Here is a 16,177-nt window from a genome sequence, read left to right as displayed (position 1 = left end):
TCCATCATGACTGTTTTGTTCCTCTCCCCCTTTCTGACTTGCCATCAGCGCACTGTCCATTAGAAAGGATCTGATAAATTAAACTTACTCTCAACATGCTTGTATTTGAATAGAAGGCATAGTTGTAATCGGGAATTTTCCAGCACTGATATACAAGCAAGAAGCGGGAGAGAACTATTCTGCAGGCCCACACCAGTATCCTTTTAGCCTAGGCTTGAATCTGGCAGCTAGGAGGAGGCCTTCAAGAGTCTATAGTTCACTAGTTTTATTTGTAGCTCTTATTTGAGAAGACTGAGAGTAGATTGTAGGGCAGGCATGGGGCTAAGCACTGTTTTATGTATGTCATAGCAACCCTCTGAAGCTGGCACTATTCTTATCATCCCCATCATACAGTTGAGATGACTGAGGCTTGGAGAGGCGAGGTAGGTCTTACCAAGGTCACTCAGCGAGGATTGGGACTAAGCAGCTGGATTCCGGAGCCCAAAGACTGTAGACAAGAAACTGGCTAAAGATTGGAACCCTGCTTGTGTAGATGCTGTCTGGAGCCTCAAAACCTCCATCTCTAAGACCTGCCTCTTCCAGAAAGCAGGTGCACTGCGCTTAGAGGGGAGTCAACATCCCTTCCCTGTTTCGTGCAGAATGTCTAAGGGTTATCAACCTTATACAAACATAAAAGAAGTTCCTTGTCCTTTTGCACGTTTCTGTCTTTCTGGCGAAGGCTGAGTTTTAATCGTAAAGACTTAGCTTTGATCATAAAGTTTTATGGAGTAAATGAAAGTTTCAAGTGATATAAAGGCTTGAAGTCCATGGAATGCAATTATTTATTAAAGCTTAGAACTTGCTGAATTTTATTAGATGACATCCAAGCCGCTTTAACTCTTTTTTTTTTTAATTTTTTTTTCAACGTTTATTTATTTTTGGGACAGAGAGAGACAGAGCATGAACGGGGGAGGGGCAGAGAGAGAGGGAGGCACAGAATCGGAAACAGGCTCCAGGCTCTGAGCCATCAGCCCAGAGCCTGACGCGGGGCTCGAACTCACGGACCGCAAGATCTTGACCTGGCTGAAGTCGGACGCTTAACCGACTGTGCCACCCAGGCGCCCCCAAGCCGCTTTAACTCTTGAGCTCATGACAAATGTCTAGTTTCAGTTTTGGTCATGTGACCTGCCAATATTCCTTTTAGAATTGAAAATGAATTTGTGACTTAGAACTGGAAGTTTGTACCTTTTGGCCTCCTTCCCCCAACTCCCCCTCCCCCAAATCCTCTGCTTCTGGTGACCACAAGTCTAATCTCTTTTTCTTTGTTTTCTGTGTGTGTGTGTGTGTATGTGTTTTAGATTCTACATGTAAGTGAGATCATACACTGTCTTCCTTGTCTGACTTATTTCACTTAGCATAATGCTTTCAAGTTCCATCCACGTTGTCATAAATGGTTGGCTTCCCCAGTTTTCATGGCTGGATAATATTCCATTGTATGTATGTACCACAACTACTTTCTCCATTCATCCATCGATGGACACTTAGGTTGTTTCCATGTCTTGGCTGTTGTAGATAATGCTGCAGTGAACATGGGAGGGCACAGCTATCTTTTCAAATTAGTGTTTTGGTTTTCTTTGGATATATTTTCCAGAACTAGAATTGCTGAATCATATGCTAGTTCTTTTTTTCATTCTTTGAGGCACCTCCATACTGTTTTCCATACTGGCTGTGCTGGATTCTTTTTTTTTTTTTTTTAGAGAAGCATCCTTTGAATAAAAAATAAGAATATATCATTTGGAAGGCCGCATAGCGTGTACCTTTGCATAAATATGTGACCAAGAGATACAGATCAAGATGTTTTTCTTATGTGTCTATTCCTAGAGATTCTACATTTCTTTTAAGCTCATTTTGCAGAACAATAGATGTTTAGATAAACTCATACTCTTGTTGGGAGCCTTCTTTTATTCTTTTTGCCCTTTTTTTTAAATTTTTTTTTTAACGTTTATTTATTTTTGAGACAGAAAGAGACAGAGCATGAACAGGGGAGGGGCAGAGAGAGAGGGAGACACAGAATCTGAAACAGGCTCCAGGCTCTGAGCTGTCAGCACAGAGCCCGACGCAGGGCTTGAACTCACGGACTGTGAGATCATGACCTGAGCCGAAGTCGGACACTTAACCGACCGAGCCACCCAGGCGCCCCTCTTTTTTTTTTTTTTTTTAATTGCAGCAGTGTGGTCTGGAAATTAGATGACACATGGTCTAGAAATGTCTAAGAAGTTGTACAGATTACCACAATACCGAAGTTCCAGCTTTTCCCATTCATCAATTTTCTCAACTGGCCATTTTAAGGACACACGTCTTCTCTCAGAGAAAATAATGGTCCCCAGTGAAATAAGAGTCTACCCTGAGGCCAGATGAAGTCAAGGTCCCTCTCACTCAGTCCTGTCTTCTGGGCTGCTGTATCATCTGTTACTCCATTACACTTGGGCTCTTCGCCCGTTTTTGAGGTTTTTCAATGTGTGTATAAAGCTCTCTTCAAGGCCTATCCCCTTATTCTCTTTGATCGCCTCCAAAAGTGGGGGTGGTTCCACCAACAGTCTGTGGTTGATGATATGCTAGAGGATACAGCACTGCTATGACTCCTTCCAGAAGGGTAACCCGCCCTGTGTCCTTCTGGGGACACGAAGGAGTTATGACCAGCCCATAGGTGAGTTCTTCAAAGAGATGTTCATTCCAGGTGGAGTGGCTGGGGGAGCGGGGACAGAGCAGAGCAGGGGGTGCTCAACATACCAGTCCTGAGGCTGACAAACTCCGCCTTTTCCACTTCCAGGCAGGGCTTAGGAACTAGGACCCGTGGACAGTGACGCTTTGTGTCCAGGCTTCGGTGTGTCTCATTTCCAAGGCCATTGCTCGTTATCCTGGGTGAAGGTTCCACATGTTTTACCATAAAACGTATACCTAGAAGCAAGGCAGAGAATGAGTATAGCTGCACCTATTTTTTTTAACCTAAACTTTAGTAAGAAATGCAGACGAGAAACGCAGAGCAGCTTAAACAATAGTAACTGCTAACATATGTGAAATTTCTGCAAGAGGACATTGTTTCCATTATAGTATTATTCTCTGACACGATTTTTTTTCTTCTAGGGGAGCTGATTTTAGATATGAAATCTTTTTTCCTCCTTTAAAAGTAACCGGGTGGCAGGGGTACAGGAAGCCCGCTGTGAATGTTGCGGGAACATGTAAGCAGGGAGGGCTGCGACGGAATACGCAATTACAAGTTTCTTTAAGTCCCTAGTTCATTGTGCTTTCACACATCTGGATAATTAACCAAGCATTACATTCTCTCTAGACTATTTTTACAAGTACAATATGCTCCCAACGTGATTTCCATTAGGCTGTTCCAAACATCCTTTAAGAACTCAGAAAGATTGCAGACTGAGATTGAAAACCACTGTTCAGCTGTGATGTTGAGACCTTTTCCTCTCGTGGGGGGAAATACAAGACTGAGAGCTGAATTCCGAGATCCTTCCGATGTAAGAGGAAAACTGGAGGCTTATTGCTTTTTTAAGCCCCAGGAATACAAGCATATACAAACACACCTTAATATCTCTGGTCCTCCTTGTCAGAGCCGAGCTCAAAATATGGTCACCATGGGAAAACGTGAGCCACACAACAACGGTGCTGGAAACTGCAGCTTGAAGCTTCTTTAAATATTAGGAAGGAATAATAAGGGCAGACTAAAATCCTGACGTGTCGATGGCTAACCTAATTTGAGTGGTTGTGTTAGAAAAATACCTTTGTCTGGCTGAGGTCCTCATTCGAGGGTCACTGCTGAATTCTGAAACAATATGTGCTCAGATAGTTAGTGGCCACGCTTTTCCTCTTTTCTTCTTTTATAATCGCTTTGATGCTGTTTCGAGCTTTTATGAGGCCAGGGTCTGATCTGCTGGTAGAGGGTTAGTGCTAATTCACAGGCTTTAGGAGCTTCGCCGGCCAGCTGCTGCCCACATTGATGAACACCAGCAAGAGATCGGAGAAACCACAGGGCTGATAGTTGTGCTGGTTGTTGTTCCCATCGTCGTTATAGGCAGGACTCAGAACAAAAGAAACAAGAGTTCATAAAATTACAGGATTGCGACTGGAAGTCCTAAGGGCCATAGAGTTCATTTCTAATAGGTGAACAAACCTAGTCTCTCCCCAAAGTATACGTCTCTATTCTATTTAAAATACATCCAGAAAAGAGAAAGCCGGGTAAATAAAACATTTGATTTATTGTCTGGTTGTCTTTGAAAGTGCTGTGGTGGTCAGAGATCGTTAAATTGAGAAATAAATGATTTGGGAAGAATAAACGAACCCGATCTTGCAAATAAATAAATAAATAAATAAATGTCTCCACGAGGAGAGTGAAAATAATTGAAATTTCATTATAATGTTTCAGTGTCTGTTTTCCATAAAATAATCCCATAATTGTCTACTGTGTGACAGCCTGAGCCACTCAACCAATGGAATGATTAATGAAAACAGCAGTGAAGGATTTGTCACACTGACACAGGGCACGGAAGTGTGTGATAGTCATTAGAAAGCAAAAATGAGATAAACATCATCGTTAGGAGAGCAGATGTGGACTGAACAGTGAGGAATCTGTTTTGGACGTGGTTGTAGAACTACCCGTGTTTTCTTTGAATGGCCAACTTAGCAAGCTTGTAGGGGATGAACCCAGGGCTGAGCCCCAGCTTGGGAGACCATAGACTCGTAGTCTATTCCAGGACCCTTGACTGAAATGTGATTTGATATGAGAGATGGGAGATGTGGAGGCAGCCAAGCCTAGATGAAATCCCAGCCAGGCACGTGATTGAAACGCATAGACCCTTGCTTTCATCATTTTAAAACATAGGAAGATAATGTTAACTGTCAGGTGGCTCAAATTAAAGTGGGGGAGGTAGCCTGTTCATAGTAGATCATAGTAGATGCTCAGAAATTGAGTGGATGTTCCTTCTTAATTTCCTGCCTGGATATATCCCAGATACACATGATGGTCAAGGGCGGGGGGGGAGGGGGGGGGGGAGGGGGAGGAAAGGTGCCATAAAAATGTGGCTGTTTTCGCCTAAATTTGTCATCACCTTCAATAGAGCAATTTAAAGTACACGCCCTTCCATCTCAGAAAGAGCCAAAGAGATGTTCTATCGCTAGGTCTTATAACAAGACAGCTTAAGGGATGACCTCCAATAGAGAAAAAATGTTTAGCAGTAATGACAGGTTAGTCATTCATTTCTCAAATGTGTCTTCATGGTCCTACTATGTGCTGGGCAAGGTACACCTTGTGAGAATAATAATCCATGAAATGGTAGACTTTGCCCTATCACATTAAAAAAAATTTTTTTAACATTTATTTATTATTGAGAGACAGACAGAGAGACAGAACATGAGCAGGGGAGGGGCAGAGAGGAGGAGACACAGAATCCGAAGCAGGCTCCAGGCTCTGAGCTGTCAGCACAGAGCCCAACGTAGGGCTCGAACTCACAAACCGGGAGGGCATGACCCGAGTCGAAGTCGGACGCTTAACCAACTGAGTCACCCAGGCGCCCTTGCCCTATCATATTTGAGTCAAGTTTTCTGTAATATTTTTTCAAAAAGAAAGCATTAGCTTTACGAGTCTTGTGTTGTATTCATTTTCGTGCCTTCTCAAATATCTACTGTGATGCCTTTGACAGAAGAGTTGCCTAATAAACCATTACTGAATGAAGACTGTACAATACAGGTTTACCACTGAAACGGTTACTCAAGGAAATTTGGCCTCTTTTGTTCACCTTACAGAAATTATATTCGATAAATGTTCACTTATTGTTCCTCACAAGAGAAGATAGCACTTTGGGGCAGCAAACTGCATTTCAGGCATGTAAACACATCTTCTTATTACCACAAGGACTCTAAAATGTGCTCATGGTTATGAATGGATACGTTGTTTTGAGTCAATACTTTGCCTAAATAATTACTACTCCACAGAGGCCTGCATCAGTGAGGAGATCCTGTATAAATTACGCAGATTACGTAATTGTATCATACCTTGGAAGGAGTGTCAGTTTGGGAGCAGGTCAGGGCAGGTTTGATTCTGATTCTGCCACTTAACATCTCTGAGCCTCAATGCCCTCGTATTGAAATGGGAGTAATGGCATCTCCAGCATGCGATTATGGTGTAGAATTAATAGAGCTCTCGGGGGCTCCCAGCCTTTGAACTACAGACCCCTGCAGAGCCTTGGAAATATTACAAAGGGTCTGCAGACTCATAAGTACCCACATGATGCCTTTAGTCTATTTTGAACACACATGCATTCGCGTTTTTCAAATGCAAGTAAGTTAATTCAAGACCATTCATTCAATGACTGTTGGCTGAGCACTAACAGATAAACAGCATCAGGCACAGGGGACATACTAACCCACAAAAGAGACGTGGAGCCCTGTGTTCGTGGATCTTTGGTTCTAGTGTGGATGGGAGAATAACGATGCACAAGATGAATTAGTTGAAGTGTATAGGAAAGTGAATAGGATTCAATGAAAACATAGAGAAAAGAAATATTAAATGTCAAAAAAAGGGGGTGTCCAAATTTTAGAGGAAAAGCATCCCTAGAAGGCTTCACTGAAGGAAGTAGGGGAGTTAACCATAAGGACACTGAGGGAAGAGTATTCCGGGTTGGCGGGAACAACTAATGCAAAGGCCCTGGTGGAAGAGGCCAGTATGGATCACAATCATGATTATGGTCCAAGACGGGCTGGAGACGAATGAGCAAGAAGGTAGCAGGGGGTAGTGTTAATGAAGTGACCAGATCATGCCAACCCTTATGCCTCCAAGAAAGCACTTTTGCTTTTACTCTGGAGGAGATGAGACGTCATCAGAGGGTTCAGATTTATGTTCTAGTAGACCACCATCTTGAAAATAGACTGGATGAGGGGAAGGACAACAGCGGGGGCAGGGGGTGGTGGTTAGGCCACTGCAATAATCCAGGCAAAAGAGGAGCAAACCTGGAGCAAGGTGATGAAATATGGGTATGTGAAAACACCGGATCCTGGACCTATTTTGACAGAATAGGTGCAATTGACAAGGCTCGCTGATGAACTTTTGTGGGGGGAGAGAGAAGAGTGTGTGTGGCGGGGGTGGGGGGGGGGCGGGGGGAAAGAATGGCACCAAGATTTTTGGTCTAAGCAGTTAGAACAGAGTTAATAATAGAGAGGCTGTTGGAAGGCTTGGGGATTAGAGCTTCATTTTGAACATACGAAGTTTGATATTAGACATGAAGGTGATGGTCCAAAAGGAAGCTTTTTAATGTAAAAAATACAAAACGATTTTTTAAATCTCCCTGAATAGTAGCTTTTGTCAGCATAATCTAAAAGCAGAATTATAATGTTTGCATCCACAAAATATTTTAAAATTGGAAAAGAACTTTGTACTTGGAAAGGTTGGAAACAGAGATAGTTGTCAAGTGACAATTTCAGTAGCCAATAAATACTACTTTCCTTTTCCTCTTGCTTTAATACATGTTGCTTTCAAGCTGCATCATCGTAAGTATTTTGAAATCTTAATTTTGGCCTTGGGGGTTTCTTTTTCTTTGTAAATGAAGTTTTCAATGGAGCTTTCTGGTAAGAAAGGTTCTGTGGGTGGCGGAATCGTATTCACTGGCCCATGTTATTTTGGAAGGAAGTTAGACGGTTCGCCTATTACACATCCACTTGTCATTTTTTGTGCACCTCACCCATGACTTGCATGTCACGGGTGCTATTTGGAATGCCAAAAGAAGTGACAGACAGAGCTCTGTGCTATTGTGGAATTTACAGCGTGAGGTAAAGAAAATATATGGTATGTCTCATGTGGAAATACTGCTGTCTTTCTTTAATTCGCTTAAACACATAATTTTATACCTTTTTTTTAATGTTTGTTTATTTTTGAGAGACAGACAGACAGGGTGTGAGCTGGGGAGGGGCAGAGAGAGAGGGAGACACAGCATCCAAAGCAGGCTCCAGGCTCTGAGCCATCAGCCCAGAGCCCGACGCGGGGCTGGAACTCACGGACCGCGAGATCGTGACCCGAGCTGAAGTCGGACGCTTAACTGACTGAACCACCCAGGCGCCCCATAAACACATAATTTTAATAGCACCAATTTGTGATGGTTCATTTTAACACCCGCCCTTCTCAGTCTTACGCAGGGAAGTACGTGCCAGCCCTCGCACACTATATCCATACATTGAACCCCGTGATGACAACGAAAATCAACCTGAAAGGAGTTGCTATTGGGGACGCGTATTCTGATCCCGAATCAGTAGGTGTCTCCTTTTTCTTTTCTGTTCTGTCCCTGAAAACATTAAATCCCCTTTCGTCAAATGGAGGCTCCTCTTACCTTAGAGACCTAACTTGGTAGAAGGAAATAATGTTGCCCAGTTGATTTTCTAATGATTGACATCTTCCAATTTCTACAAAATGTTTTAAGCTGTCAACTCCCTATGTCAGCCTAGATTGGGTGTGAGTGCGAATGTGGGGCACGCACGTGTGTGTGATACCGTTTGTGTGAATTTTGTGCACATGTGGGTTGTGTGTGTATGCTTGTGGTATGTGTGGGCATTGTGTGTGGTATGTGTATTGTGTATGTTTGTACGTGTTGTGTACGTGTTTGTGTGTTCTGTGAGATCTGTGTGTGTGTGTGTGTGTGTGTGTGTGTGTGTAATTGTCTTGCTTGGCTAATTTCAGCACGCGCTCAACGAATTACAAAGGGTTATTTCATCAAGCAAGTGGGTCCCTAGCTTCTCTCTTTCTCTCCGTGTGGCATTTGTGTTTCTCTTCTCTCCTCAGATCATAGGGGGCTATGCAACATTCCTGTACCAAATTGGCTTATTGGATGAGAAGCAGAGAAAGTACTTCCAGAAGCAGTGTGATGACTGCGTGAAATACATCAGGGAGGAGAGGTGGTTTCAAGCCTTTGAAGTGAGTTCTGGGGCCTGCGTTGCCCTGGAGCAATGAGAACCATCTGAGGAGGGTCCTAGAATCCCCGTGGCACTCAGGCATTTTGTTGTTGTTAGAGAAGGTCTATCTGGGATGCTGTCTGAGCTCAGGAGGCAGATGTGTGGGCTGGAAATGGAGAAAAGAACTGTCCCGGCCTCTTTGAATTTACTTGGGCTGTATTTTAAACCTTCGATCACCTTGGAGTGTTTATCTAACTGTGTCTTTCGTTAACTGTTTTGATTTCTTTAAATGCTGTGTAGCCCTAAAGGCATACCCCATCACAAGGAAATCAGAAGAAAGGCTACCCAGAAAGTGGGTGCATGTGCTTCAACCTATGCTGTATCCACACACAGTGTCTCAGCTGGAGAAGTGGCCCCAGTGTGTAACAAATGTCACACGTTCCTGTGCGTCAGGAACAAAGGTTATGAAGTATAGAAACCAGCACCTTTTACAGAGGGCCACTGGTGTTTGTAAATATTGTCACATTACTTCCCCAAAGCCGAATTTGAGGATCAAATAATATGGGTATATTCCTCACCCTTTTCGTTGGGGGGAGAGCTATTTCAAATCTGAGACTATATAGTAGATAGTAAGACATTCGGGGTTTTGTTTGGGTTTGATTTGGTTTTGCCAGTGCACACAAAGACCGTGTATCCACAGTCTTCCTGAAGGGTTTTTGTTTTGTTTTGTTTTGCTGCTTTTGCCATAGAGCCATCATGTTTTCTACACGAGTAAATGAGGCAAGGATTGCATTTTGAGGACTTCGGTCTTTTTGTTATTGGGAGCACATCCTGTATCATTAATGCTGAGGCCTGGTGTTAGCAGTCTTCTAGGCACTGCAGGTCAGCTGGTTCAGATCAAAACGAGAGACATACAAACTTAGAAGGGGGTAGCAAATATAAAATGCTCCATTTTATAAGTAAGGGCGCCTGGTGTGGCTACAGAGTGTGGATTCAGAATCTCCTGTGCAATTGTAAATGCCAAGGAAGAGGGATCTTATGGGGACAGGGAGGGTTGCCTTTCAACTTGCGATGACTATTTTCAGTCTAGTGTTAGGCTGTCTGTTGTAGTAAGTGGAAAGGGTGAAAGGATTGAACCGTTAGAATTTAAAATTAATATCAAATTTTACATCATGTGAGACCAATAAGCAAGTGAGATATTTGATGTGTTTGTGAGGAAGCATCCAAGAATTATCGATGTTAAGAGGAAAAACATCTGATTGGCCCTGAGGGATAAGGAAAGCAGAAAAGATGTCCATGATGCATGATGCGGTAGCCTGAGCACCCACAGGTTTAGTGAAACAGTTGACAAGTTCAGGTTATTCTTTGCATTCGGAGGTAATGAGGAGACGCCCTGTAAGGTTAGAGTTTCTGCCAAACTAGATTCATCAGGAAAAAAAATGCAGAAAGACACCAAAATACAGTACAAAACAAAACGAAAACAAAAACGACAACAAAACCTGAAATCTTTGAAGGTATGCAATGTCTCTGTGACCATCGGTCCAATATTTGGAGTGATGAATTAACAAAAAAACCTTTGTTTTTTTCAAGGGAAATAGATAAAATGGCACTTGGGAAAGTAAGCAAGTACTCGTCAAATGTGTTTCAGTGTATGCAATAGAAGTCTCCCAAGAAATCCTGAGACCTGAGAGAATACAAATGTCAAAATCACAGGCCTAAATAATAGAGCCTGTTTGATGCTCTCATCCCTTAAAATGATTTAGTTAATCAAAGAGCAGTAACTCAGAGCTGGAGAGAACTTTATAGATCATCCTCTGCCCTACACACACACACACACACACACACACACACATCCACACTTCCTTGGGGAGGAGGCTAAGGCCCAAAGGGCCTGCCTTCAATTGCCAGAAGCCACTTAATAGATTCTGGAAGGCCTAGAGCTAGAATCCACCCCCGCCCCGACACCATTCCCACCCCAGTATTTCTCCTGTGGCTAACTTTCAGGCAGTCTATAAAAATCCTGGGACAGGGGCACCTGGGTGGCTCAATCGGTTAAGCACTGACTTCGGCTCAGGTCTCATGATCTCGTGGTCTGTGAGTTTGAGCCCCATGCCGGGCTCTGTGCTGACAGTGTGGAGCCTAGAGCCTGCTTCAGATTCTGTGTGTCTCCCTCTCTCACTGCCCCTCCCCTGCTCATGCTCTTTCTCTCTCAACGATGAGTAAACATTAAAAAATTTTTTTTAAATAAAAAGATAAAAATAAAAATCCTGGGACATTTAGACATTCTGCAAGGTGCACAGTGGCCCGTCTCTGGTCCTGTATTGTCTCCCTTATCATGACAATGTTCTGGATCACAGAGTTCTTTTTGTGAAGCAAGTTTCAACCAGAAACTGGATTTCACAGGTCTGGACCACCCACCTTCTTTATTTGTTTGATAACAAATGATTTTTTACTCTGAAATCAGATCCATGCTTAAGGATTGAATTCATCTTCTGTTGGTGTTGATCATTTCTAAAGATAAATACCCCAAATGCTGCATCCATTCAGGACTACTGCTGGCCTACAGTGTTCCCTCTGGGTGGACAATTTAGAAAAAGGCGTCTCCCTCTGGGCTGACATAGTCCTATGGATTCAGGGCTTGGCAAGTGGATGCCACCATTGTATGAGCTGTCTCATACATGAGCCATGAGATGGCTCACACAATGGCTGTTTCTCCAAATGCAGCCCAAACCTAGTTATCCAGCTCGGCAAAGCAGAACTTTGGCTGGTTCTCCCGCCCTTCTCACCCCTCCACCAGGCATCCCCATGACGTGCACAATCTGCACAGCCAGAGCCAGTGGTCCTGAGCGACCGTGGCATTGCTGGAGCATACTTACTGCCTCCTCTCCTTTCTACAGCGATGATCCTTTTCACACATGGTCCCTAGGCCTGTGGCCCTAGTAACTTGGATTAATTAACTTTGATACAGAAAACTAATCTAATACAATAATAAAATTTTGTATTAAACCCAAGAGCATGGCCAGAAAGAATTGAAGACTAGGAGAGACCTCAGTGTGACCCTTGGGTGTGTGTGGTAGAACACATGGGCTGAAGAGGCGTGGCCTGGGCTTGAATCTCAAGTCTGACGTTATTAGTAAGGCGTCCTTAGCAAGTGGCTTAACGTCTGTGTGCCTGTTTCCTCCCCTGTAGAACTAGGATACTGGTAACCTATATTCTTGCCTTGTAAGAAAACCTAAAATCGCACCTGATCGTCGATTTTGAAAATGTGCTGAATTCATCCTTTTATAAGAGCTCCTTACAGACTCAATTTCCTCATCCCAAAACATCCCAGTGTTCTCAATCTCTTTTATGACAATCCCTTTCATCTTCTTGCCCTACCCCACAGCCTGCTTCAGCCCTGCTGCTGCCACTCTCCCCCTACCCCCCGTCCCCATGCAGGGGCTGGGTTCTTTCTTACCTACTCTGTAAGGCACTTGGTTAGGAGGTTAGAGGGGATGTCCTTGCTCCTCAGTGCTACTTCCAGATCATATCCTTCGGGAAGCTCTGAGTGTTGACTCTCATATCCTCACATGATACCACCCACCACTTTTTTTTTTAATGTTTATTTTTGAGAGGTGGGGGGAGGAGCAGAGAGGGGCGGGGGAGACACAGAATCCGCAGCAGGCTCCAGGTTCTGAGCTGTCAGCGCAGAGCCCGACGCGGGGCTCAGACTCACGGACCACGAGATCATGACCTGAGCTGAAGTCGGACACTCAACCGACTGAGCCACCCAGGCGCCCCACCACCCACCACTTCTTGTTGTAGTTACCTACAACCCTCTGGCTTTCTCCTTCTCATCCTCTGAGTATTGTAGCTCCTGCCTCACTGTCCTTCTCTCAAGGGCATCATGCTTGCCATTGTTTCTAGTGATCACAGTATCTGCATGAATGACCCTTTTAATACCTGGCCCCTTAGTTCTTTAGCTTCCTCTCTTTTAGTGATCTTGTTCTCCTCTTTACCTTAACTGTTCAGTCCCCCTCCCAAAAACAAATCTGAAAATCACTCCACGATCTCAGATTCCCATTGTGCCAGCTCACTTTTCTGAATATACAAACTCAAATAACCGTCCTGCAACCCCACTGTCTTTCGGTCCATTGATCCTACTACAGTTTCATGATCCTTAACCCCTCTAAATCTTAGCTTCTCTAATTACCCAACTGAAATTCAAGGCCAGTCCACCTCCTTTGGCTGGACCGCCATCCTGGCTACAAGTGCCACTCTAGCACCCCACGCCTGCCTCTGTGCAGCTGCACGTGACTGGAGAAGAGCACGCAACCACTGTTCTCACCTCCGCTGGTGACCACTTTTTAAGGTCAGGAGTCCAAAGGGAACTTCCGCCAACTCCAAGCACCTGCGCATTTGTCCATACCCTCTGCCCTCTCTCCTCAAACTGTGGGTGAGTGGTCAGCCGTCCGTGTTACGGCTGTCCTTCCCGACAAGCTCACTCCCACAGTCGGGCCTTTGGGCTCACTGTTTCCCCTGCCTGGAATGTTATTTCCCTAGATGTCTCCATGGTCCACTTCCTTCCTTCCAACAGGTGTTTACTCAAATGCCACTTTCTCAGTGAGACCTCTGTTTCCTCCTCCCCGCGGCATCTGTGCTCACACACACACACACACACACACACACACACACAGGCCCACACACCCCCATGACATTCCCTACTCTTCTGCTCTTTACTTTTCTCCTTAGGACTTCTCACGCTTACCTTACTGCATGTTTTTCCTATGAATGCTTGCTTATTGTCCTCCTCTAGAATATCAGCTACATTAGGGAGGACTTTTGCTCTGTCGTGTTCACAGGGCCGTGTCCCCAATGCCTGAGACAGTGTCTAGCACAGAGAAGATGTGCAATAAAAGGTTGTTGAAGAAAACAACGGAGGAGTGTCAACGCAATGACAAATGTCTGTACGTTTTTACCTACCCTGATGTTTTCCTTGTTTCTTTCTTCCCTTTCTCCCGACCTAGGTACTGGATAAACTACTAGATGGTGACTTAACAAACAGCCCTTCTTACTTCCAGAATGTCACAGGATGTCCTAGTTACTATAACCTGTTACAATGCAAGGTAGTGAGTTGCAACAGTTTACAAACTATACTAGTGTTTGCTTAAACCTTTTGGTAACACCAAACGTCTTTCAACTTGAGAAATACTATAGCTGGGATGGGGGGTGGGAGGGAGCGGGGGGTAGGTGATGGGTATTGAAGAGGGCATCTTTTGGGATGAGCACTGGGTGTTGTATGGAAACCAATCTGACAATAAATTTCATATATTAAAAAAAAAGAGAGAGAAATACTATAGCTGACTTTATACTAGATAAATATGTCCTAACTGTAGTGCATTATTTGGTCTACTAATCTGTAGGATTTTTTCCCCCACTGATGTTGTATATGTTATAACCTGACCATCAAGAATGTATGATATTCCAGATAACTCAGAACAATCTCTGATTAACAGTTTCCCCCCAGTAGAACCTGTGATACAAAAGTTCTTTTGTCAAGGATAGGCCAGTATTGCAGTTCTGGGTATTAGGTTCCAGAACGCCAAGACTGTAGTGAATTTCTTGAAAGTGTCCACATTATTTGTTCTGTACTTAAGGCAGCTTGGATAATCAAAACTGCCAAAGCCTTTATGAAAATATTTGCTTTGTCTTACTTTTAACTTAAGAAGGTTTGTGCGCTTAGTATGGCCCTCACTTCAAGCTCTCTGGAATATTTCTTAAAGTATTCAAGTAGTTTTCTTTCATAAAAGCAGGCCAAAGTTGATGTCTTTTGTGAAGAATTAATCAAATATAACCAAGGGAGCCAAAGTGGGGATTTGGATTTGTACAATCTTTGTCTAGTGTATATGACAATGTATCTTGTTTTTAAAATTGCCTTATTTATTAACTATTTCATAAATAAAATACAAAGCTAATTTCAATAGAATTTGCTAACCCTGTGGTTTTGGATCTAGAGTCTACCAAGAGGAAAACATGTGGTAGGCAAGAGAGAAACAGAATGTAATTACATTCCTTTTTTCCTTACAAACTAATGTATTCAACAAATTAGCATAAATTGATGATGCACAAAATTATTGATCTCAAACTCTAAGTTTTTTTATGATTTTTGTCATTTTTTAAAATAGCACTTACTCCTTTGTCTTTTAGTATGATGAATATCACAGACTTTTCAATACCACAGACTTTTATGCAATATTTTTTTTTTTAAATAAGGATCATGGGCAACTTTTCTTTTTTCTGATGTCCTTCATAAGGTATCATCTGTTTTTACACTTGGTATATTTCCCACTTTCAATTATGGTTAGCTGATAATTTTCTATGTATGGTTTTAATAAACAGAAGAACATGCAAAAGAATGCCCAGCTTTTAGTCCGCCATGCCACCACCTGGCTCCTGTGGTCTGTTTGACCCTCCTCCTGAAGAGCCTCCGACAAGAAGCAAATTGCTTTTGATAATCCCACCTCTTCCGTTTTTCCGGTCTTGGCCTCAAGCGGGGCTGTTGATTGGAGTCCTAGACTGCAGAAGTTTCGTTACCGAGAAAGGAAAATCGAGCATTTGCAAATTGGCTATTAGGCTCTGAAGGTATCAGATCATCCAGTTTTATTGTCAGTAACATTTAAATTACCTCACAACCCCCAAGTTAAAAATGTCAGGGTGGAGACCAGAGTTAACAGCCACGTCTCATCTTGTTCATGATGGTTTATGTTCTGAGAAATTTGAAGCTTTCCCAGCACGTTGTTCCTGTCACCAAGTCATGTTCTCTGATATTTTTCTGATGTCTCCTTCCGCCAGGAACCCGAGGACCAAAATTACTATGGGAAATTTTTGTCCCTCCCACAAGTGAGACAAGCCATCCACGTGGGAAACCGGACTTTTAGTGATGGATCCCAAGTTGAAAAGTACATGCGAGAAGATACAGTAAAGTCCGTTAAGCTATGGTTAGCTGAAATCATGGATAATTATAAGGTAAGAGGGTTACTTCTTTTACTGTTGATTTCAAGAACTTTTTAGATTATCTAGAGCAGAGGTGACTTTCTTTTGTTTGTAATTTGACGTCCGCCATGTTTTTATCTTTAAGATATTTTACAAATGTAAATAACAGCTCCCCTACTGTTTGATTTCGTTGAACTAAGTTTTTTTTTCCTTCTAATTAAATCACTGTCCCCTGATAGTTCCTTAAAATGGAATTCTCTTTGGCACATGCCACCTCTCA

The 16,177-nt window shown here is 43.1% G+C and overlaps 1 protein-coding gene across 3 annotated transcripts in view; it reads left to right on the top strand.

Moving 5' to 3' along the window:
• The window catches only part of CPVL (carboxypeptidase vitellogenic like), a 118,924-nt gene that overhangs the window by 41,670 nt on the left and 61,077 nt on the right, over window positions 1-16,177 (top strand). Inside the window, exons 8-11 of one of the 3 annotated variants that reach the window (XM_047849030.1) lie at window positions 8,166-8,288; window positions 8,816-8,947; window positions 13,932-14,030; window positions 15,757-15,930. In XM_047849030.1, the coding sequence (XP_047704986.1) occupies window positions 8,166-8,288; window positions 8,816-8,947; window positions 13,932-14,030; window positions 15,757-15,930 (528 nt within the window). The remainder of the gene's footprint in view (window positions 1-8,165; window positions 8,289-8,815; window positions 8,948-13,931; window positions 14,031-15,756; window positions 15,931-16,177) is intronic. The other 2 variants (XM_047849031.1, XM_047849033.1) reach the window with 2 other exon arrangements.

The sequence above is a fragment of the Prionailurus viverrinus genome, chromosome A2 (assembly GCF_022837055.1).
Source record: "Prionailurus viverrinus isolate Anna chromosome A2, UM_Priviv_1.0, whole genome shotgun sequence".
Taxonomy (NCBI): Eukaryota; Metazoa; Chordata; class Mammalia; order Carnivora; family Felidae; genus Prionailurus; species Prionailurus viverrinus.
The sequence above is the reverse complement of the archived record's forward strand: the minus strand, read 5'-3'. Positions and strand labels throughout refer to the sequence as shown.